This window comes from Anolis carolinensis, chromosome 3 (assembly GCF_035594765.1).
Source record: "Anolis carolinensis isolate JA03-04 chromosome 3, rAnoCar3.1.pri, whole genome shotgun sequence".
Taxonomy (NCBI): domain Eukaryota; kingdom Metazoa; phylum Chordata; class Lepidosauria; order Squamata; family Dactyloidae; genus Anolis; species Anolis carolinensis.
The window spans coordinates 53,414,295-53,440,015 of record NC_085843.1 but is presented as its reverse complement, the minus strand read 5'-3'; the positions used below and the strand labels follow the sequence as shown (position 1 = coordinate 53,440,015).

General features: G+C 36.9%; 1 protein-coding gene across 11 annotated transcripts in view; it reads right to left on the bottom strand.

Annotated features, from left to right (window-relative positions):
* Nucleotides 1-25,721, bottom strand: part of epha6 (EPH receptor A6) — a 579,601-nt gene that overhangs the window by 283,180 nt on the left and 270,700 nt on the right. The window contains exon 6 of one of the 11 annotated variants that reach the window (XM_062974917.1): nucleotides 593-24,988. The exons of the other annotated variants lie outside the window; for them this stretch is intronic. Coding sequence (XP_062830987.1) covers nucleotides 24,897-24,988 — 92 coding nt within the window. The 3' untranslated portion in view covers nucleotides 593-24,896. Of the gene's footprint in view, nucleotides 1-592; nucleotides 24,989-25,721 lie in introns of those variants that run through there. 11 annotated transcript variants of the gene reach the window in all.

Sequence of the window (25,721 nt, the reverse complement as noted above, 5' to 3'; positions counted from 1 at the left end):
CTGGGGACCTTGGAGGCCTTTCCTCCTCGTTGTCGCTTTCCTCCACCCGTGCCAGGCTTGCTAAGGTCTTGGGTCGGGCGCCGAGCTCTCTTCGCATTCCCCTTCCCTTCGGTGCTGGGAGATCTGCGAAGCTCTGGCTACTTCCCATGCTCAAGTCCCACATTGAGCCAGCCCGAGGTTCCCTTCCTTTTCCCAGCTCCGCCAAAGGTGCTAGGCGTTGCATTGCCCTTGACATTATTGCCAGGGTGGTCTCCATTGCCATCATCCTTTCCTCCAGGAACACCATCTTTTGTGGGGATGGGAAGTGTAGCTCGCCCTCTCCTTTGGTGCTGTCTCTCTGCGCTCCTCCTCGCCTTTGGGTCACTCCGTTCGGCTGGGCATAAGCCGTGGAGGACGCCAGGGCTGCCAGTCGGTGGAATTCGGCATCCGGCTCGTCGGGAGTGTCTCGTCCCGACGGACCCCCTCCTGCGCCCAGGAGCTCGTCTCTCTCCGTCTCCATCACACCTCACGCTGCCACGGGACAGTGCCTGCAATCTCGGCTTTGATGTCAGCTCACTCCAGCCACTTCCAAATGAACACAAGAGGCTTGCTCTGTTGTCACTGAAAACTTTACTGAAGAACACTTTGACACACATAAAGCCGAGATTGATGGTCGGCCCAGCAAGACTCCCTTATATACACTCCCCCCACATTCAAAGAAGTCATTCCCGCCTAGAGAAAACCCCCGCGCAATTCTTCCCGCTCGCACATCAGCCGTTTCCCTCAGAGCCGGGAGCCGCAGGTGCCTTATCAGTTCTTTGTGTAAGCGTCCTTGATTTCTGGTGCCAGAGTACAGGCCCAGAAATTATGGTCCTGACAGTAGAGGTTTTGCTGAATTGCTAAATATAAGGCCTCCCCTGAAAGTAAGACCTAGCGAAGTTTTTGTTTGGAAGCATGCCCAATGAACAGAACACCAGAGCTTGCAGGATCGGTAAATGTACGTACCATAAAGTGTTGTACATGGAAATACTGGTAATAACAAGAAATTCTTGATAGGATTCACAGTTTGTCTGGTTATGCTGATTTGTGATGACAACTACTGTACAGTATATAATAAATGTTCATTTTTTTGTTTAACAATAAATGTGAATTCTTCTTCATGGAAAAATAAGACATCCCCTGAAAATAAGGCCTAGCACATATCTGGGAGCAAAAATTAACATAAGACACTGTCTTATTTTCAGGGAAACACGGTAGGTAGAATTGCTCTGCAGATCCAGCATCATCACAATTATCACCATCTCCCTTTATTGAAAAGATTTGGTGCTTATTTCAAGCACTGTGTTATTTTAGAGATGAGGGTGGTTTCTACAACCTGTTTGAAAATAAATAGGCAAATCAATCAATCAATCAATCAATTAGTGGATAGTGAAGAGTGCTTTTTAAGAGGAGGCCCATTAAAAGATGTTAAAAACAGAGATTTTAAATAAATATTCAGCACATGCATGGAAGATTTAATTGCCAAACAGAGAGGTTTTTTTCCACTTGATAAATACTGTGTTTTTACTTGAACGCCATGCTCAAAGAAGCCACGATTGAAGCTCAATGCATTGTGGTTAATGACACCACTAGAATCTGTGCCCTGTGGAGATGCCCCATGATATCATGAAGAGCCATATCTAAAGTTTTGACTCTGAAATCTAAAGGCCTTGGGTGTTCCTACTCTGGCAATCTTATTAAATTCTGATTAAATTCTCATCATTAGTCCAAAATTTGAGCAGTACCTTTCTGAAATAACTGAGTAACTGAATTTTTTTTAAAAACCCACAGGAAAACATTAAGCACATATTTGGATAGGTTAATGAAGCCCGTGGACAGAAGACCACAAATCCAAATCAATCCCTGTCATAAGATTTGTTGTTCATCCAATCTAATTGCAACAAATTTTGTTCAAATATTAGAACAAACTCAGACAAATGTTAGCATTGACCATAACATATTCTAGATCTGACAGCAAAAGAAACACGTTAAGCTCATTAAAATGAATGACACTGCTTGCTACCAAATAAATCTTTATCTTCTGAGCTGTCATGAAATTCTGAAATTCTAAACATATCAAAGTCAATGTGACTGGGTAGAAAATAAACAATATTGTAAACAGCATTAGTCTTAGTCCAATTAACTTAGGAGAATGTGTGGTTTGCCATGTGTTTGCTTAAAGTGCTCAGCATTCCTCCTTAGTATCTAAGCTGACTAGGGCTGATAGGTTTTGTGATTCAATACCATTTGGAATTAGGTGAAGAATGCCCACCCAAATGAGCATAAAGCCTATTTCTGCTCCAGTGCTCCTAGAATCCAGAGTGATTTCACAAGCCAGAAATGAGTAACAGTAGGCTTCCAGCTGTTGTTGGACTGCAGTTCTCATAAGCCCTAGTTAGCATGGTCTACGTTGAAGGATCTTTGATCAACAACATCCAGAGGGCTAGAGATACTGATTCCCATGCTAAACTAGTATCTGAAATATCTCAGATGTGTGTTGCAGAATGTCACCTTTTTCTATTTTTGTGTGTCCTTAAAATTCTACCTCATATTTGCTGTGGAAAGTCTTTATTGCATTTGCTCTTAAGACCATGGTACCTGATCCATTTTCCTGTTATTTCTTAACAAAATCAAGTCTGCATGTGAGAGATAGAGATTATTATACTTCTAGTTCTTTTTCTGAGAACTCTAACCAAAGAAGTTGATATCATGAACCTCTACAATCACTTGGCCATCCCAAAAGTATTGTATTGTGTAAAATGGGAAGTTTAGGAAAGATAACAGAAAACATGCTCTTAATGTAATTAAGCAGCAACTATCTTGCAAATCCACTACCAATCATTTTAATTCTATTTGTACAACAGATTAAAAAAAAACCCATATTTCTTCAGGACCGACTGTGACAAAGAACTAGAAAAGAGAAACCATTTATTTTTTGAAAGGGTGGTATGAATTTCTTAGCAAATGCATAAAAATAGACTCAGCATCAAGCAATCTTTTACTCTACCATTGGTGAGATGGGTGCTCCATACAGTTGAGCATTGTGGTTGACTAAATATTTGTTGGGGGGAGCTGTGCAATGAGAGTAGACGTGCCTAATTGCTCTCCTAACTATAAAGGCAATTAAAGCCTTAAAAAGCCCATAAAGGGTCATAAATCTCTCCTTAATTGGGGTCCGGATCAAAGGAGAAAAGAGAGGAGGCTGAGAGGTCACGATCGAAGGTGACTGAAGCCATAAATCTCAAAATACAAAACAGAAGTCCGGATGATTGTAAGTATGGTGGAGAGAAAGGAGAAGGAGGGGAAAGAAGAAAAATTGAACAAGATTATAACTACATTGGAACATATTAAATTAAACATGGAGATTTTAAGACAGGGAAATGAGCAGACAAGAGAGCAAATTACACAAATTAATAGCAAACTCAGGCTGATAGAGAATAAAGTTGAAGAATGCCAAGAAAAGTTTAAGGAGGCAGCAGCGGAGATCAGAAGACAAAAAGGTGAATTAACAGCTCTGAAAGACATAAATAGAAAACTACTAGATAAAGTTGCTGACCTCGAGGACAGATCCCAAAGACCCAATCTGCATTTGAGAGCAGTAGGAGAGAGTCTTCAAATAAAGGAGAATCTGAAAGGAGTTATAACTGAATGGCTTAAAACACATGCTCAAGTCCCATCGGAGGAAATCGAGAGAGTGCATTGGGCTTTCAGAGGAGGCAGGAAACCCAAGGATATTTTGATATGGTTCACAAAGGAGGCTGAAAGAGACATTGTGTATCAAAAGTTGAGGAAAATGAAGAACCTGACCTTGGCTCACAGTAAAGTATGGCCACTCCTGGATTTATCATCAGAGACATTGGGTAAGAGAGCAGAAATGAGGGAGATTACAGGAACTCTTGAAAGGAAAGGACAACGTTATACCTGAGTTTTTCCAGCCACCCTAATTGTATATAGAGACAATAAATTACACAAAGCTTTCGATTTGGAAAGTGGGAGGAAAATGCTCAAACAGCTAAACCTGGATACAGATGGAAAATAAACAGACAGATGGGAGGAGGAATCAGATAAGACCAAGGACATGCCGACTGGACAAGAAGCATCGAGGGAGCTGGAGGCTGCAGAGAGAGGCGGGCCGATAGAGACAGGCTTACATCAGAGTCTATTTCCAATGGGAGATCCAAAGGACAGGGAAGAAAGGAGAATTTTAAGGAATTTGAAGGACATGGATTTAGAACAAATTAAATCTATGGAAAAACAATAAAGAGATTTTAAAAGACAAAAAATTAGAGAGGAGAATAGAAGAACTGAAATGAGATCCTGTACAGATACTTAAGAATGAATAGCCTAACATTTGTGGAATAATGAAATTTGGACAAATGGGGTTGAAGGGGTAAAAGAAGATGCAGGAGGGGAGACTGGTGGATGGCAACACAGTCACCAGCTGGAGGGAGTCTGGGAATAAAAGAGAACAAAGGGAAAACTCTTTCAGGTCTCCCTCTCATGGGAGGAGGGAGAGGTCTGCACTCTGGGGGGAATGGGGGAGGATGGGAAGACAAGCAGACAGGGAAAAGAAACTACAGGATGGTAAATGCAAATAATACCTTGTTATGGGTGAAGTTGTAATAATGTCACATAATGTTAATGGTTTATCAACTCCACAAAGAAGGGCAAAGGTTATGAAAATGGTAAAGGATTATAAAGTGGACATTCTGTTTCTACAAGAATGTCACAAGAAACAGGACCATACTCCATACCTTGAAAAAATAACGGAACAACAAAGAGAGAGACTAAACAAAGAGATTACTGTAGAGGAAATAAAAAAGGCCATAAGGGCGATTGACTCAAATAAGGCCCCAGGCCCAGACGGGTTCTCAGCAAGTTATTATAAGGTAATGATTGAAGAAGTAACACCATATTTACACAAAATTACGAACGCGATACTTCAGGGGCAAAAGCCCCCTGACTCATGGCAAAAGACCATTATTACAATGTTAAAGAAAGAAGGACAAGATCCCAAAGATGTGAAGAATTATAGGCCTATCTCGCTTCTTAACATAGATTACAAAATCTTTGCAAATATACTAGCAGGAAGACTTAAATTCTTTTTAAAGGACTGGATAAAGGAAGAGCAGGTGGGCTTTCTTCCATACTCCATTATTTAATTATAGGACTTGGGGACAGGTGTATGAATTGAGAGGTTCGAATAGAGCATGGGGTGTGGTGATTTTAATTGAAAATATAATAGATTTCCAGGTGGAAATGGTAAAAAGGGATTCAGATGGGAGATGGGTAATGATTAAAGGGAAAATTGGAAAAATTAGAATAACTTAAGTGTGTATATATGCTCCAAACAAAAATCAAAAAAGTATTTAAAACAGGTATTTGGGGAAATTGATAAGTTTGCATAAGAATAAGTGTATTGTGCAGGAAATTATAACCTGGAATTGGTAACAACAAGGCAAAATAATAATAGAAAGTTAAATATAAGGGAATACAACATGAATGTTCTATTAGAAGATTACAACAATAATGAAATTATAGGCAGAACATTGAGATCAATTGAAAGTAGAGGGAAAAGGTTAGTGGAGGATTTGTATACAGTAGATGGAAACCCTGTAGAACCAAAAAAATCAGAATTGGATAGGATCAGGGAATTGGATTCAAAGCTGGGCTATAAGACAGGAAATTTTTAGACTGAGGGAAAAAATTAGAGAACAAGACAGTCCATTTGAGAAGGTGATTAGAAATGTTTGAGAGAGGAAAAGAAGGTGGCAGGAGATCTGTACGAACAAATTATAAAGGTAAAAGAATAATGGAGGAAATTTTCCAAACATGGAGAATGGACATGGAAATTGAGAGGGAAGATATACAAAGGGAAATAAGTAATATAGCAAAAAAAAAAAAAAGTACAATGTATTAAGGGAAGCAAGAAGGAAAATGTTACAAAAATGGTACAGAACTCCTGCACAACTTTCACGTTTTTTTTTTTTTTTTTACCAGGGATGAAGGATAGGTGTTAGCATGGTTGTGAACAAGGAGGGGTGTTTAATCATATGATATGGGAGTGCAATCGAGTGCAAGAATACTGGAGAATGATGGAAGGAGAAATCAATAGAATGCTAAATCTACAAATTGTAATAGTTAATAGAAATGTACTACATGCAAGGATAACAGAAGTGAAGAATATACAAAAAGAAAACATGGTTGACAAATTAATAGCATGTGCACAAATTGTTTTAGTGAGGGGTTGGGAAGATTTAAAAAATGCACTCTGACGAATTGGTATAAGTATATAGTTGCTATGTTAAATGTGGAAATCACAAATAGCAAATAGAATAATATAGATAAAATTGAAAAGATTGCAATAATTAAGGGGATGTGGGAACCAGTTAAGAGCTATTTAGAAAATGTACTAAGATGTGGAGTGGAAAAATTAAGATTGAGACTGATATTTCAAATGTAACTTCTGTAGTTTGTTGTTTAAATTGTATGTACAAGGAGGGGAGGGTGGGAGTGGGATAAAATGACAAAACAACAATATTTTTTTAAAAAAAACTAAATATTTGTTGATACTGATACTCTACAACTGCAATCACAATTTATCTTAATTTATCTTATTTCCCTGATACAAATATGCAATCCACGCCCCAAACATTGAGGTTCAAAAAAGGGGTGCATTTTAGAATCAATGGCATCATTGAAACACTTTAAAAAAGGACCAGGAGTGGCAACTGAGAGAGCAGGAGGGAAGCCACCTATCCTGGCCAGCCCCTGGAAAGCCTCACTGCCCTTGCACCTGATGCTGCCACTACATCCCCAAGCAGCACTTTTTGCATTGCCACTTCTCTATTGCTTGCCTTGGTTGCTGCCATTCCTCAATGTTGCCAGGTTTGCCTTAAAGGGCAAGATTGGGGTTGCAGTGGTAGTGGCAGCTGAGAGAATGCAAACCCCCCTCTCTCTTGAGGCAGCAGTGAGAGGTCAGGAGACGGAAGGAAGAAGCCCTGTGTGCCAGGAGTGTGAATTGGCAGCAGGTCTCCATTGTTCTTGGCACACAGGGCTTCTTCCTCTCACATTTATTTATTTATTTACTGTATTTATATACAGCTTTCCTCACCCCTGGGTGGACTCAAAGAGGTTTACAACATAATAGCAAAATTCAATGCCAAACATGCATGTAAAACCAAATCATAATATCTAAATAATAAACATATTACTATGAGTTAAAATCATTAGTACCATTAAACATAAGACATAAGCAACATTTAGACAGGAATACATAGAATTAAAACACCTAATATAAACATTAAAATCACATAATCCAAAATCGTAAACTGAGGTTATTCCAATTGCCAATTGCACATACAGTAGAGTCTTACTTATCCAAGCCTCGCTTATCCAAGCCTCTGGATAATCCAAGCCATTTTTGTAGTCAATATTTTCAATATATCATGATATTTTGGTGCTAAATTCATAAATACAGTAATTACAATATAACTTTACTGCGTATTGAACTACTTTTTCTGTCAAATTTGTTGTATAACATGAAGTTTTGGTGCTTAATTTGTAAAATCATAACCTAATTTGATGTTTAATAGGTTTTCCCTTAATCCCTCCTTATTATCCAAGATATTCGCTTATCCAAGCTTCTGCCAGCCCGTTTAGCTTGGATAAGTGAGACTATTGTATTCCCTATTTATTTCTTGCACTGCTTTACTTTACTGCCATGCAGGAATACACATCGGCAGCCGCCTCACTGCTGCCACCTCAATTCCTGATGGAGGACCTGCACTTCTCCCTCCCTCCCTCCCTCCCTCCCTCCCTCTCTCTCTCTCTCTCTTGATGCCTCACTCCTGGTGGCACCAAGCAAGAGAGAGCGGGGAAGTGGGAGTGTGGAGCTGGAGTCGAGGTGGCAGTGGCACATATGAATTGGAGGTTGCATCGGCAATGGGATAGGAGGAAGAAGCCCTTTGTGTCAGGAGCATGAATTGGAAGGTGTCCATTGCTCCTGGCATACAGGGCTTCTTTCTCCCATCTTCTGCCTTGTCACCATGGAGGATCTTGCAAAAAATTGCTTGTGAAAAATGTACATAAAATAGATTTACATGATCTCTGAAAGTAGGTACCCTCCACATATAGATTCTTCAAAACGGATAAGAGAAGGGAATGTTTTTTTTTTCCTGGAGTGCGAATTCAATGTGCTTCCTTTAGTGTTGATCTACAAGATCAGCTGAGGCTGTGGCATCCACATTTTAGAAGATAGCCTTAACTGAACTCTGTGCTGGTTATGTGGCTGCCAACCATATCTGCTCAGCTCAGCAATGATTGGATTTTTGCTCCTAGTTGCAACTTTGAGCACAACCTCAAAACGGCAATAATGAACCTCTAACTTATTTTGAAAGTACTACCACTCATCAGTTTTTCTATGTGAACTTAAGTCCTAAAGCAATATATTTCTTAAAAGTCCCATAAGGCAGGCAACATGAAAGTAAACACACACACAAGCAATGCAGAAAGAAATATTTTTGTCAAATGCCTTTTGTCAAATGCTCTTTGTGCACAGTTATGAAACCAGTCAAATACAAACATTAAAAAACATATGCCTAAATAGAGCACTTTCTAATCAGTGATGGTATTATATAATATGTAGCTTTAGAAGGAGCTTATGTAGGCACAGTATATGTATTTTTAACTAAGACAACATAATAGCACGTATTTTATCCCAGCAAATATTAGGAATGCAAAGCTAACAATAATATCAATCGAAGCACACACTCAGAAAGCATTAAAATAGCAATGGCTATGCCTCCTGCATTTGTAAATCATTGAAATGTATCCTTAGACTAAGTCCTAGAGATACCCAAATTGTCCTTTTAAAGTTGGATAAATATAGGATGTGTCTAGCAGCTATGGACACGGGTGTAAAGGAAAGTGAAGGAGAAAAAGAACAATGTGGTGAGTTTCCATATTGGTAGGAAAGTGGGATATAAATGTAAATAAATAAATAAATAAATAAGGAGACCACAACTTTACTGATTACATTTAAGCAGAGCTGTGATGTTTCATAGGGCATAGATTCAATAAATCTTACTTGAGGTTGCTGCTTTGGCAAAGGGGGAAATTATTGAGGTGCCAAGTAGATTGGTATCTCTATATGTACCTTCCATCCTAATTGAATGGTATCCTTCAGACACACATAAAGAAGTGGTGCTGCTGGTTTTGTCCAGACTCTTTGTTTTGCTTGAGTTACTGCGAAAGCAGGCAGGAGTGAGAGCAGGATACACACTAGCTAGGCTTAGCAACCACCCCTCATTCAACACAGTTATTGCCTGCCCTATTTTATGCATGCCTAACATTGGAAACTCAGTAGTAGAATCACTGTGTGTAATGGTGGCCACTATTCTAAGCCCCTGATGAACCAGAACCAAGCATTGCAAGCAATATCACTATCCATAGTTTATGCCCAAAATTCATAACAGGATTATCATTTTCTACTCCCAGTTTCCATTTTTAAAATCCATTTTTAAAAACAATGTGTATATCTATCTGTGACTCAAACATTCTATTTCATGCATCTGAGGAAGCAGATTCTAATCCATAAAAAGTCATGCTAAATTTATTTTTAGCTAAAATATATTAGGACACAGAATTTTCTGTTTCTATTATCTATAAACAAGCTAAACAATACTTGCTATTGTTTGGCAAGCGAGACCAGTGGTTCTCAACCTGTGGGTCCCCAGGTGTTTTGGCCTACAACTCCCAGAAATCCCAGCCAGTTTACCAGCTATTAGGATTTCTGGGAGTTGAAGGCCAAAACATCTGAGGACCCACATGCTGAGAATCATTGAGGTAGACCATTACGTCCCAAACTCGAGGTATAGGAAAGAGCTCTATCCTGCAAATTTCTGCCTAACATAATTTCAGTGGAGATATTTCAAGGGACTTGTGTGAAAAATTTCAGTCTCAAACACTGCGAGTGAATTATTTGTCCATAGTGAATTTTTAGTCTTGATAAATAAAAAAGTCCAATTAGTTTTCCAAATCAATCATAAATTGTTTTAACAACAATTCGATATTGGAACACTTTGAATACAGAATGAACAGTCTTTTCTTACAATGCTACTCTATACATATCTATTTTGGACTAAGTTCCAGTGAGTTGTCTAAACCTAACATTCTCTCTATATCACTATAGATACATATAAATACATATCATTGCCCTTTATGCCATACATAATTTAACAAACATTTCTAACTACATTCCCACAGAATATCACATTTCTGGTAGGCACATATTGCTAAGTCTTGTTATACAACTTCTTTGTATATCTGAGACTAGTGACTATAAAGTAAAATAAATGAGCAAATATTTAAGGAGACATGTTATTTACAATGTCTTTTGGTCTTTAAGGTCACAATCATTTAAAGAGCAATTGTTCATTTTGGCACTTGCTGCCTCAAGGGCCATTGACAGTGACTAATATCAAGTCAGTAATGATGATAGAGATGTATACAGTTTCCCTCAGTAGCTATTCATTCTAAGTTCAAGACTGCATTTTCTAATTTAGTCACTTACCTTTACAGTGCTCACTATATTTATAGATGAATGCCATTTTTGCCAATATATACACAGCTAAGCATAATCAACATACCGTATATCTACTATATCAATTATAATAATTTTTACTGTGGTCTCAACCACACACCTGATCTTTCAGACATATTGCTGGCACGAAAGAGTAAACAGTAGCTTTATTGTACCTTTTGCAATCAGAACCACAAAACTACAATTACCATAATTAATTTGTCATACTTAATTTGTTATAAAGAATGCACTATGGTCATGGTGATTGTTTTTCCCCCCTAATGTTCCCTTCTCATGGCAATGATTTGAGATCTTAAAAGTCATGATAGGGAAATATACTATACCAAATTGTTTTATAATTTAATGGCTTGTCATTAAATGCCAGTGACCAAATAGACATTCATATTCCAATTTCTTTGTCTAAAGCAGTTTTTCAAACTGTGCTACTCCAGATGTTTTGCACTTCAGCTCTTATCCCTAACAGCTGATTAGCTAGATGGGATTTCTGGGACTTGAAGTTCAAAACACTTTAAGGAGCACAATTTCAGAAATACTGGTCTACAGTATAGTTTCATTATGGCGATAAGTCTCTCCAGGATGAGGTTAGGTAGGACATTAACTATGCCCTGAGTCTATACAAAAACAGGAGGCCTAAAGCAGATAATGCTGAATAAAAAATAAAAGTGTGACTTCCATAGAGGTGCTTCTATTCTGGCATGACTGTTATTTCAATTGTTATTTTTTAAATAGAGTATTAATGGGATGCATCAATTAGCTAATTGAGTCATTCCCAGCAGAAGGATAACATGAATTAACAAGGAATTTCTCCCCAAATAACAAAAGTAATGTCAAAATTAATAGATACTTTCATTTACTTGATAATTTGCATAGTACCTGCTAGCTGCTGTGGTTAGATGGAGCAGACATCCCTATATTATAGCAGCCAGGCATTTTAGACGACTAAAAAGAATTACTGGGAATGAATCTCACTGTTTATAATGGCATTTTTAAACTCTCGTGCTCTAGAACAACCGATCTTTCTTTCTGGCATCTCTTTCCCAGGTAATTCTGCTTATTGTGAAATACATATTTAAAAGCTCCATGTCCAAATGAGCACTGTGTGTGCAGAATCAAGTGTGCTCAAACAACTAGACCCAAGAAACAAAACAGATATTTAGAAGTACTGTAAAGAAAGGTTAGATAAAATTTAATGGAAATTAAATTCTGCTTCTGCAAATACATCCTTACTCCAGTGAATTCCAGTTCCTTACAATGGAGGAAATTTTAATTTTCCCCAGATAAAATCAACAGACTGAATTACATAGTGGTTTGTTTGGAAAATGACATGGAACTTATTTTTGGCTGCAGCATATTCTGTTGGGTGGGACAGAAAGGTGAGTGCTTTGACTGTATTTCTGCATGGCATGGGGTTGGACTGAATGGCCCTTGTGGTCTCTCCCTGTTTCTACCTGTTGGTCAACTTCATGGTAGGACAAAAAAAATAAGGTTCTATTGCCAGGCCATATTCATCTTATTTTGATACCACATCATCTTGCATTAGGGACTGATGGGTGCACTCTTTTGCTTCTAGATCACAGAAAGCAAATTACAATGCTTTCTTTAATTTTCCATTTACAGCAGCACAAATTGATGTACCATTTCTATGAGTTTGTAACTAAGGACGTTATCACACCAGGGCATTAAAGGGGGCAGCTCCACATTTCTGCCACCTGCACAATTCTGGGAAATGTAGTTTTGGAATGCAAGAAACTCTGTAGCTGCGAATTCAAAGCTCCTGCCCTAAATTACATTTTCCAGAATTTTGCAAGTGGCAGAAATATGGGGCTCCCTGCTATAAAGTGTGATAATGTGATTATAGTTTACAGAGTTCAATGACTTCACAATAATCTGTAATCAAGCAGTTCTGAAAATGTACATTAGTTTATCTGGGTCCCTTGCAACACAAACAGAGATGGATGATTCTCTAAATCTTTTCCCACCATTTTTCACTGTGGGAGGCAAGTTGCATTGGGAAGGGATGGTTGCAGCTGAAAACACCACAAAACAATTTAGGCTGGAACTACACTGCCATATAATCCAGTATCTGATCTCAGATTATGTGCTTTAAATTGGATTATATGAGTCTATACTGCCATATAATCTGGTTCAAAGCAGATAATCTGGGATCAGTAACTGGATTATATGGCAGTGTAGAAGAGGCCTTAGTTCATTTCTATTAGTTTTGCCTCACTGCCTCAGAGTGCTGTGGAAACTCCTTTTTTTGGAGGTTTTTAAACAGAAGCTGGATGTCCATCTATCAGGGGTACTTTGATCATGCTTTTCCTGCATGGCAAGGGGTTGGACTGGATGGCCCATGTGATTACTTCCAATTCTATGATTCTATTATTCTAAACCAGCAGTTCTCAAACTGTGCTCCACAGAGTTCTTAGGGCTCTATGAAGAACAGTCGGTGGCCCCTCAGCCCCCCTTCTCCTTTGCGTAGGAAGCACACAGTCTGTAGAGCCTCACTGCTGCAGGCATGGCCTACAGGGCCTGTCTGCCACCATGGCCTATGATGCTTCCCCGTCAGGAATTGGACTTCTTACATGATTTCCTCCCTGAAGAATACATGGAGCTGTTCAATTTCTTTTAATTTTTTTGCCTTCAGACTTGAGAGATAAATGGAAATAGCAGTTGAATGTATTTATTTATTTATTTATTTATTTATTTATTTATTTACAGCATTTATATTCCGCCCTTCTCACCCCGAAGGGGACTCAGGGCGGATCACATCAGGAATTGGACTTCTTACATGATTTCCTCCCTGAAGAATACATGGAGCTGCTCAATTTCTTTTAATTTTTTTGCCTTCAGACTTGAGAGATAAATGGAAATAGCAGTTGATTGTATTTATTTATTTATTTACTTATTTACAGCATTTATATTCCGCCCTTCTCACCCCGAAGGGGACTCAGGGCGGATCACATTACACATATTAGGCAAACATTCAATGCCTTTTTAACATAGGACAAAGACAAAGACAAATAACATAGCTCCGAGCGGGCCTCGAACTTATGACCTCCTGGTCAGTGATTCATTGCTCTCCCGTCTGCGCCACAGCCCCGGGCTGTACGTGTAAAACAGATTTCTAATCATTATCTTGGGAGACTATTCTGTACTTGAGCAAGAGGAACAATAAAATTATTTAATAGTTTCCAGACTGGTGTGTCTTCTAACCTTCCATATCATGGAAGTGGACTCAAACCATATATGAAAGCTTCTTTAGAAAATATATATTCATTAATCATGCCTGATGTGCACACATTACAGTACTTTCACAGTCCTCATTATAATTCATATTGCCAGTCATATCACTCAATGAAAATAGCTGAAACAAAACAAAAATCTGAAACATTGTGTAGAATTCAGCCCAATAAGCACATTCCATCAAGTACTATTATTCACAGTAGTTTTAATGGCTTATGCTGTAGATTTGCTGTACACATAGCAACATACATGAAATAGATAAGAACAGCAGAGCTTATTGGATGACTGCTAGACTAGTGAAAAAACAGAAATAGTTGATCATATAATTAAGCCATAATTAATGATTGAAGATGCACATGGGGCAGAATTAAAGTTGTTGTAATAGTGCTAAATTACTCTGGGGAAAGAATTACTACATAGCTGGCATCGCTCTCATTTGTATAAACACATCCTGCCTTGAGTTTCATGCAGCATAATACATCTTGCAAGTGTTCGATTTTAACGTTTAACTAAGGGTGCAACCTCATTTAAGAAATACATCTACTGAGTCACTTGAAAATGAACATGATTAAGGTAAACATTTTTACATAAAGGCTGCCACACTCTTAAATTTAGGGCTCAGAACATTTTAAAACAAAATAAAACAGATTGGATAAAATCACACAGATCCCATAAAAATAAAATAAAAACAAGTTAGCATATTTTCTATAGATGATGTCAAATAAGCATTGTCAATAAAATTCTGGTTAGTAGGAATGATCCAGAAGTTATCAATGTGACTTTCTGAGAGGCAAGAAATGCCACTGTGTTAGAGATTACCATGGCCTTCGTCATTGATGCTAAAGGTTAGAAACAGATGTAGATGTCTAGTGCATACCAACATGTACCATCTTGCAGATTAAAAGGCACTGTAAATTGCCCTCAAAAAGATCCAGCTATCAATCCATTGAAAGCTACTCTTTCATCAAGGGAATATAGATAATATTTATATGAGTGGTCCGCTTAAATGGCACAATGTTCTGTTGAGGTAACAGAAAGGAAAACGAAGGCTAAATAATTTAGCTTTCACAGTAACAGACTTTCCACCAGTTTCTGGGCAATATTTTTGACATCCTTATCCAGTCATTGGAAGTAGCCACATAACATTAAAAAATGCCACATGATGTTATGTGACTCTAGAAATAATGACCAAGAAGGCAGTTTTGCTTTATAGTTCTAATGAGCCACCTCATTTTTGTACTCCTGAAGCCTGCGGGAGGTTATTCAAGTCCTTTGTGATTGTTTTACTCATTTGAAACTTGATGACAAAGTAATGTTATGAACAAACTTTTATTTTCTCCACCTGTTGTAAAAGTGCATGTTTTCTCATGCCACTGTACTGTAAGCTAATGTGTGCAGATACATTTATCTGCTTTTTATTTAATTTTTTTACTAAGTACATTAGTAATTGTTTTGATTCATACTAATACATGCAAAAAAGAGAGAGAAAAAACAAGATGCCATAGGTTTGTTTGTTACATGTGTAAAGATGTGTGTATCCTGTATCTGCTTCTGAACATGGATCATTCTCTGTGTGGCTATTCAGCACAAATGCCAATACTTCAATTTCAAAAGAAATGAGGTTAAGTACAACTCCTTGCACAGTTATGTTTACTATAGCAGTATAGCTGAGGAATCCATATGAAGAAAGTATCTGTTTTCCTCCAAAAAGCAATTGGTAATGCAATATGTAATGCAACAACTTGTTTTCTGGTTTTGACAATGTATTTTAGTGAGTTTAATACAAATGATCTATGACATAAAAACAAAGGAAAAAAAACCTGGAAAAAGATAAAGATATGGAATAATGTTTAACTTTTGGTTAGTTTCAATTTTAGTTTTAGCAAATGGCTGTCATCATTGGCAAGAGGTTTTTTTGTGTGTCAGGAGCAACTTGAGAAACGGCAAGTTGCTTCTGGTGTGAGAGAATTAGCCGTCTGCAAGGATGTTGCCCAGGGGCGCCCTGATGTTTTGATGTTTTTACCATCCTTATGGGAGACTTTTCTCATGTGCCCACATGGGGAGCTGGAGCTGATAGAGGGAGCTCATCTGCGCTCTCCCCAGGTTGGATTCGAACTGACAACCTTCAGGTCAGCAAGCCAACCTTCAAGTCAGAAGTCCTGCTGGCAGAAGGGTTTAACCTACTGCTCCACTGAGGGTTCCATTGCAAAGAGTAAAAGCAATGTGTTCATTTCTAAGCAATGGAAGAAATAACAACCTTGCTTGATACTTTTCAAAATTAAAAAAAAATGTTTTCAAAGTATATTTCCAACTGCAGCATAATATTTTCTGTACATGGAGAAAGGATGGTCTTTTTCTTCACAAACAAAAAGTCATGGAAAGAATGGGATCTTCCTTCTTTACCAGATTGACCTGGGAAGTTTAGTGAAAGAGATGAAGGCATCCACTCAGGCTTCAGCAGACTAGATGTAGTCCAGAAGTCTCGATAGTGTCAAATATGGCAGTAACTGTAGATTTATGCCAATTAAACAGTAAAATTCATGTGCATGAATAAACATTTGGGAGAAGAAACTCGATATAGTCAATTGTTTTTCTAAGTCAATATAATGCTGAAATATAAAACCCTCTATTGTCTTTTCTTTCGAACAACATTAATTCAGCCTCCTATTGATCTTGCACTTTACTACAAAGTCTGTATTAATTAAGATAAGTGAAACAATCTGATTTTGAAAAATGAAAGACCAATGCAAATACACTTGAACCAATAACATGAACTATGCCTTTAAAAAAAATGTAAATAGATACGAAAAATGGTCCTTCCTTTCCAAATTGGCAGTATATGTTGCTAGCAAATTTTGTAATCTCATTTCAGATCCCTGAATTGTGTAACACGGTTATAATTTATTAATCAGAACCATAGATGAACTATTTATTTTTTAAAAATGGTGCACAAGCTGTACCATTTTCTATACTGAATACAAGAAATAATAACTTCTTTACATTTTAAAATCTGTAATCTCCTTTCAGCCTTATTCTGCAGCCCAATATATTTGTATACATAATCTGGTCACCCAATCATAGAATTAATATATTTCTCAGTTAATGAACTAATTATTTTTCTGACACTTGATGATAATACATTTCCCAGGATTATTCACAGTTTTCTAATTCTAATGCAGAACAGATTGACTGCTCACATTGTTAATTCTGTTCTCAAACCAAGATTAATTCTTCAGTCCTCAAAACATTCCTATTAGTTTCTACCTTTTGCCCAAACGGAAGCACAAAGGTCAAAATTTTGATAACTTAAATTTAAATGTAACACTTATCTCACATCTCCATTTTTTTTAATTCGCATTTTCCTTGGATCAATAGCTTCACCAAAATTCCATTAATTTTTTTCTAAAAAGAAGCTATTACTTCTACAGCTTGATCATCCCTTATCTGAAATTCCAAAACCTGAAATACTCCAAAAGTTTTACATGAGTGGCTGAGATAGCAACACGTTTGATTTTCTAGTGATTCAAACTTTGTTTTACGAATAAAACTATTAAAATTTTGTTTAAAATTGCCATCATGTTACTTGCATAAGGTGTATATGAAACACACATGGATTTTATGTTCAGACTTAGGTCCTATCTCCAAAATATTTCATTATGTAATCCATATTTGTGAATGGTAGAAATATAACAGTTGATAATCAGCTCAGCTATTGATTTTCATATTTGCTTTTAGGCATCAAAAGGCATACATCCCATTGCTCTGTGCAAGACCTTAAGGGTCAGAGCAATAGATAAAAAAAAAGGATACTGAGGGTTTTATCTAAGGATGGTTTTATAAACAGTGAGATTGACTCGGCCTGCTTTACTTTTATTGTCTCCTGGTTAATTTTGTATGACAGATTCTTTTGCATGTTTCCATAAGAATTTTATGCTATTTGTAAAACATCCTAGACTAGCTTTGGATGAATATGAGGTGGGAATTATTTAGTTCTCCAGGGGCTGTCAAGCTACAGCTGCTCTGAGTCACTTCGGGGAGATAGAATAGGCTATAAATAAAGCATGATGATGATGATGATGATGATGATGATGATGACGATTACAAATCCCACTAGCCTAGCCAGAAGAGCCAATGAAGAAGAACCTGAGCTGTTTTACAAATGATATTTTTCAATCTGCTGTTTGGCAACTGCATATATTTTCAACCCCTGGAACGATGCACAGTTGGAAAATCCACAAAGTAAAGAAATGAAAACAACAAAAGTCCTGAGAAAGTTCATTGTACAAGAATCGCAGAAACACATACACTTACATATTATAGGTATGTGACAGGAATGTAATAATGTAATGTCAATTCATACAATATAACAATTGTTTTTCATTATAATTATCAAACATTGTGCATTCAATAGTGCACTAAGGCCAACACATAAGGTGCTTCCAAGTAATATCCTTCTTCAGCAGCAAATCTATCTTCTAGCAGGAATGTTAAAATGTTATGTAAAAACCCTAAGCCCCAGATCATTGTTAAGGTCAAAAATGTATATATTATATGTCTAGCTTGGAGATTCACCATGTTGTTTATATGAAGCCAGCATTACTACAACTCTTATTAGTTTCTAGCAAACATTTTTGTTGTGGAAGAACTCTGTTTCTAAAATAACAACATATCTGTTAAACTTCTTCATTTCATAAAATTTTGTCCAAAATAAATAAATCTAGTCTATTTTCAGCTGGAAGCTTATTGTGTAGTATTCAGTTACATTTAATAGTGCCTAATAAATTATTGGCCACTACATTTTGTATAATTACTGCTTTAGTTTCACACAAACATATATAAAATGTATATTGAAATGCATCTTATATTGTCTTGTAATCATGAACATGTTTCTCTATGTATATATGGATACACTTAATATATATATTTAAAAATCTCTTTATGTATGTACAGTTCTCTTATTTTGATATTTCCATTTGGTACAATGGTATCTAAGTAGTAAGTATTGTAAGACATATTGTGGCAAATGTTATTATTGCACAATAAGAAACAGAAAAGGTTTTTCAAAGAAAACATGAATTATGTAAACATGCCCTCAATGACTAGTTATCTTTGTATCATTCACTGTTTCTTTAGCACATATTTGGCAGTTCCTTTTGGTACACTGTTTTTATTAGTAGGAGGAAATATTAAAAGTATATTTGTGTTTGAGGTTTTGAAAATCATCTTATGCGCATTTCAAAATGGACCATTTATTGTATGCCTGAAGGTAAAGTTAATATTTTTACAGGAGCTAGCTCTTCCTTGGGAGGGAAGCTTAAATTTTACTTAAGAGTGAAAATGTTTTCAAAAATATAATCTAAAATTAGAGGTGGAGGATGAGCTCTCCTCATTATGTAGTACATTATTAGAAATGTGATGCTGAAGCTAGCTTGGCCATTAAACATCTGGATTCCTAAGGCCTGCAAAAATATGAAACTTTTAGATAATTCTAAATCTGTTTGCAAAACTATTCCTGTATGCAGAATAGAAATAATGCCAGCCAAATATATAAATGAAATATGTCACAGGTCTGAAGCCTTAGGCTAACCTATATGAAAGAGGCGACACTCAGAGCAAAAAGGGTTTACGCAGCGTAATGGAGAAACTACATTTTAAGAAACAAATGAATTGAAGCAACCTGTTATGAGCATAATTGCTTTAAAGACCTCACAGCAAACATCAGCAGAATTGATTTGTAATTTACCGAGTCCTTCACTTTGAACATGCTCCCTAAAGTTTCATGTGAAAGTCATGACACCTACAAGCATAATTTTTTCTAGACTGACTAGCCATGATTAATGTCTTCTTTTACTGCTTTTGACCAAACTAATTCCTCTTGCTAGAGAAGGAAAAGAAGTCTTCAGTTTGCTTGTCATGAAGTCAGGACACCAGAGCTCGAATTTTAATTGAAACCCCTTTCAGAAATGTTTAGGCAAACTCTGAAAACAGAAGGCTGCTAATTTGACTGAAAATTTTCAGCAGTCAATCAATTACATATTGTGGCAAAGGTTTCTAATCACAGTATTGAAGTTTCAATCTTATCCTGGGAATATCTTGTACTGAACTGAGGCTAGATCACAGTAACGACTCTCCTGACTGTATCAGTCAGTGATAAACATTCCACCTAAATGAAGTGAGCCTGATTACTTTAATTTGCTTCTTTGCAGTGGCGGGGATAAATAACACAAGGTGGCTCGTTCTTGAGAGGGAAAAACACTCAAGATGCAAAACAGACTCAACAGCATCTCTAGGGTGAATGAATCACCTTCACAAAGATTTATGCACCATGCTATGACCACGTTTGGAGAAAAAAACTTCCTTACAAACCTAGCCTAGCCTTTCATTTCTACAGATATATTAGTTACATAGTATTTTTTAGTTTATGCATTGTCCATATGAATAAATAATTAATAATTATATTTTATATAAAGAGAGAAAAGTATATAATACCCCATTGGCTTAGGCTAGGATGTGATGGACTTTAGTGCACTGAATGAAAATTGTCTGCTGTATGTTCTTGAAATGTTTCTAAGGTTTTGTATTTCAGAAAATAAGAAAAAAATATATATTTGGATAATGTGAATGTTTGGGGTTGAAAAGTCACTAAATATGCACATATTTGGGAGAAAATGGGAAAAAATATTGCTATCTGTAAATAAAGATCCCTTATGCTAGGGTAGGGCAAGATAGCTAAATGAAGTCTGAAAAATACAATAACAACAAGACTTAGATTTTTACTTAGAGCTATGGTTGTATAGTGGTTTGAGTGTTGGGCTATGATTCTGGGGAATAGGGTATAAGTTCACACTTGGTCATGGCAACCTGCTGGGTGACCCTGGACAAGGCCTACTCTCTCAAATAATGGCACCTTCAGAAACCTCCTGAAAATTTTACTCTCTGGAAGAATCCATGATTTAAAATATCATTTCAGGTCATCAGGTGATTTTTGGTGGTTACATTATTGTATTTAAATTTTCCTTTAAAAAAAAAGATATTCAAATAGCGTTTCTGTTGTCTCAGATTAATTTCTGTGAACTCCTGGCACCCAATGCAACCTTTCATTCCCATTCCCCAGTACTGTTCTTTAAATTCCAAACCATATAAAGAACAAAAAAGATCATTGTATTATGCTTTTTCTTTCTCTTCTTTAAAAAGTTATATTGCTATAGTGCATAAGTAGTGAGATGACATTATTTCACTATAAGTTTAAGAATAAAAACATAGAGAATTTTTTCAAACCATAGGACTACTTCAGTAAATCATTCCCAGAGTTTTCTTTTTAAAAAACAAACATTTTGGGATGAAGAAAACTAGTACAAGTATAAGAAAGCACCACAAAGAGCCCCCAATAGATTGGAATAAGTGGACACATAGACAGGAACAATCAAACAAACACAAAGAGGGATATTGTGACCTCTTGTACTTCTTTAGACAAATATTATTTGTACAGTAGAATTCACAAAGATCCACACAATTTCTTATTCAGTTCATCCTTGAGGATAAAGAACTTCATCACACAGAGGATAGCAGGGCGAATCCACGGGGCAGTGGGGAAAACAGGCAGCATCCCAAATCACCCCCTTACTATCCCATGCCGTTTTCTGTTGGTCCCTGGCTTAGTTTATGAGAACACGGCTAGTCACCCATATTCGAAGGGCTGCCTCTTAGCATGCTGCCGAGAGGCAAAGTGCACAGAGCAGGGACGAAGCCCCACCGGAAGTAGCCCTGCATCATGTGATGGGCTCTGTCCTGGCTTCATCTTGGCAGCATCCTAGGATTGGGCAACAAGCCCAATGTTATGAGGTCCTAAGTCACATGATATATAGTGCTTTTAACAAAATTTTGTTTCTATTTTATTGTAGTAATTGCGCACCTGGGGACTTCTGGGGATCCTTTCTCCCTCATTTATACAGCTATTAGGGTGAAACTTGCTACAATGATAGAACACATTTACCACTGTTAGCCCACCAAATTTCAGAACCTTTCACTTATCCACAGATTTTTGGGGAAGTTTTTATAAACAGCATTTTTAACAATAAAGAAAATATGTTCCTAGCTTGAAAGTGTTATTTCCTGTGTAGTCCTTACTTTGAAAGTAGTTGTTCTACTCCAGAAACGTTGTTTGTGTGGCACAAACTATGTTGAATTGGTTAAGACTTGATGAGATATTCACTGAAAACTATAGCACTATAGCATGATGTCACAACTGCAAAGACAAAGTTTTTGCAATTTAATAAACCTCCTCCATGTTTTTATGATAGAACCAATTAGGAAATGACATTTATGCCTCAGGAACAAAAATCATACTGTAGAATATTAACCAATTTATTGGGACTCTGGCTGGCTATGAAGAGGCAAATCTCTCTCTCCCCTATCCTGATTGGGGCTTGCTGATGCATTCTGGGAAATGTAGTTTAGGGCAGGGCCTTTTGAATTCTCTGGCATAGGGCTCCTCACCTTCCCTAAGTACATTTCCCAGAGTTCTGTGCTTCTTCCTAGGAAACTCTGTTTTCTCCCTCCTTTCCCTCTCTTAATGGCGAGAGGTGATTAATTTACAGAGGAATGGGAGCCTTTTTGTCTTTGCATTGCTTGCTTGCCATGAAAATGAAGCTGACTATGGGAGGGAGCGTTCTGAGATTTACAAAATACAAATGAAAATGTATTGGGTAAATTTCAATTCTAAAGTTTTTGGTGTGGGCCACGCCCATGTGTCAGAGTGCATTTCGGATGTACAGATTTAACAAATTTTCTCACGACTTACAAAACTCCTGAAAATTTTGCACATCCCTAATATGTGTGTGTGTGTGTGTGTGTGTGTAGGTGTGTGTGTGTGTGTGTGTGTATCTTTTACTACTGTCTGCTTTCTGTATAACCATGTTGCTTTTCACTGTAGGTTATCCAAGCAGGAAAAGAGCTCTGCCTTAGTAATCTATGATCGCTTGACAGTAAAACCCAAGTGTGTACGTTGCTTGCATTCCTCACAATAATTCTTACATTACTAAAATGTTACCAGTAAAGCTTCAGAGAATTTAAGGAACACTTTTCAGTCTCAGTCAGTTTATTTGGACATAAAGGGAGAGTTTTGCAGAAAAAGACACGGTGATAAATGAAATGGCAAGCCTCCATAAAACACATTTATGAAGGTAACACCATTTTTGTTGCTTAGAAATTGTCTGGATGAACAGAAGAGGAACCATGGAGGACTATATATTTAAAAGATCAAAGGAAAATTATGTTACTGCCTAGTGAAGAAAATTAATGGTTTTTTCTGGCCTTTGAAAGAAATTATAGAGGAAGCACAGCTGCCATTCTTAAAAACGGCTACACATTGGCATGCTTTAACAATGAGTGCAGCAGGATTATTTTCCCTTTTGTAATCTGAGGAAATGCATGGTAGTTGACAAAATATGAAGCCAATGTAAATGCATTTGAAATAAGACCTTGGATTATTTCTAGGACAGTTAAACATACAGTCATACAGATAAAAAAGTTACAAATGTAAGCAACTAATACAGAAGGTCTACTGAAACAGAAAATAATAATCCTATAAAATAATGTAAACATCATATATCACTAATCATCTCATATATCAATTCTGTAAATACATTCACTTGCTCATTTCAACTCTTATTCATTTCATTTCCTTTAGCTCTTTTTTAATTTAAAGTATTTTTTTAAAAAATATTTATAATTTCTTGCTATCAATTCAATTCAACCACCACAACAAAAACAATTAATATTTTAATTAATATCAGAAAAAAGTTACTAACTGATATATTATATATTTTGAAAGCACAATTTGTATGTGGTACAAACAACATAAAATCATGCAATAAACATTCAGAAAAGATCTTCACATAAAATTGAACACAGAGACTAGTCACATGAACACAAATTCTACATGGTCCTTCATGCAGAAACAAGACATACTGTCACATATTGTAATGGTTCATCTACATAGGATTTGGTGTAGCTTCATGAGACCAGACAATCAGAAGTCATGTCCCAAATGATGGCCAGAGGATGATGTGATAGGAGGCTGACTTTAAGATACCTGAGTCAGAAGCTGTTTATGGCCTTCACTTAACAACAACAATTTGAATTGAGCCCAACACAAACAACAAACATGTTAGCAGAAATACTACATTTCTACCAGTAACCCTGACTGCCATATTGTGTATCAAAATCTATTTCCAGATATTTTTGAGCACACATATGGGATACAGTTATTTAGTTTGAAGGTACTTGGGCATGAATGGCAATATAATCTTTGGCTATTATGATGTATCTGGGAAACTGATGATATTCAAATATGAAACTATTGTCATCAAATATCTGTTTGCAATTTAGCAAGCAGGCCAGATCAAGAAGTACCCCAAACAAGAGGCTTGATTTTTCAGCGGGAGCCCTACTTCATCCAACACAGGTTTCACACCTAATCCCATCAGACGCTTTACCATTCACATAACTTCTGTGTTGATGGGATGACATTTCAGCTTCACATTTAAGATATCCAGAAGAAACAACAATGTTCCCTTCCCTATCTCCTGGCAGAAATCTTGCACTCCTCTAAAACCAAGGCAATTCTTGTCCCAAAACCAGGTTAAAGGTCAGGTTTGAAAGCGTCAACAAAATCAATTTATTACATTTTCCCCACTAAAAAAATAACATTTGAAACTAATTTATAATGATTAATATCTGATTAATCCAAACATGGCACCCCCCCCCCCCGCAACAAAGGCTCTATCGCAACCTCCTTCAGTGTTTAAAATACATGTCCTTCCTTTAAGCAACATTAACAATTACAGCCCTAAGTGTATAAATTCTGATTATAGTGATTTCAGAAGCTACAAAAGAAGGTTGAATGCCAAAATGGTGGATTGTACTTCTCAATAATGTTCCATCTTCACAAAGCCAGAAAGTTTCAAGGAACCAACAGAAACAAACACACAGAGGCAATACTCTCCTTCCCAGAATAACAGCTGACAAACTAGGGTCCAAGTGGCTCTGAGTGGGGTTTTTTTCTGCAAAATGTTTTGCAAGTAAGTTGAAGTGGTTTTTTCAGAGGTCCTCCACTTTTCTCTGTGAATGCAACACAAGGAGCAAGTCTGATGTCTAACCTTGAACAAATGAAAAGTATTTTGCAAACAGATCACAGTTGGTTCTGAGATGCATGCAAGTCTTCTGTGACATTCCCACTGTCATGGAAGAGGCTTGCAAATGAGCTCTAAACTGTGCTTAAACAGACATGATCTAGGGTTTTCTCCACTGTTATTTAAGCCATATTCCCATTTTTCGAGCAAACCAGAAAGCCTTGTGAATTCTGCAAGAGAAAATAGGCTGGTCGGTAGTGCTCGCAGGGCTTGTCCAAGTCATCTTGATATTCTACAAACTGACCACTGGTTATTTCAATAGCTATACAATCTTAAAGATTTCTGAAAAAACCCCAGGAGCCACCTGGAGCCACATTTTCTGAACACAAGAAATCTTAATATGCTTAAATCTGCTTAATTCAGAGGATTTTAAAAAGTCTAAACCTAACTAAGGTGGTAGAATCTGCATAACAAAAACATTCATAACTACTTTGCAAAATTAAATTCATGGAGCATGCATCAATACCAATGAATATTACTTAGCCATGTGTATTTTTTTAAATGGAAGGGGTAGATTACCATTAGTAATTCCACAAAGCAGTGGGGAAACAGAGGAAAATATAAAACATTAGGCATGTCAAACAAAAATCAAGCATAGATTTCAACATTATTTTAATTTAAGTGAATGTAACACTTTTTCACTTGATTAGTCTGGTTTTAAC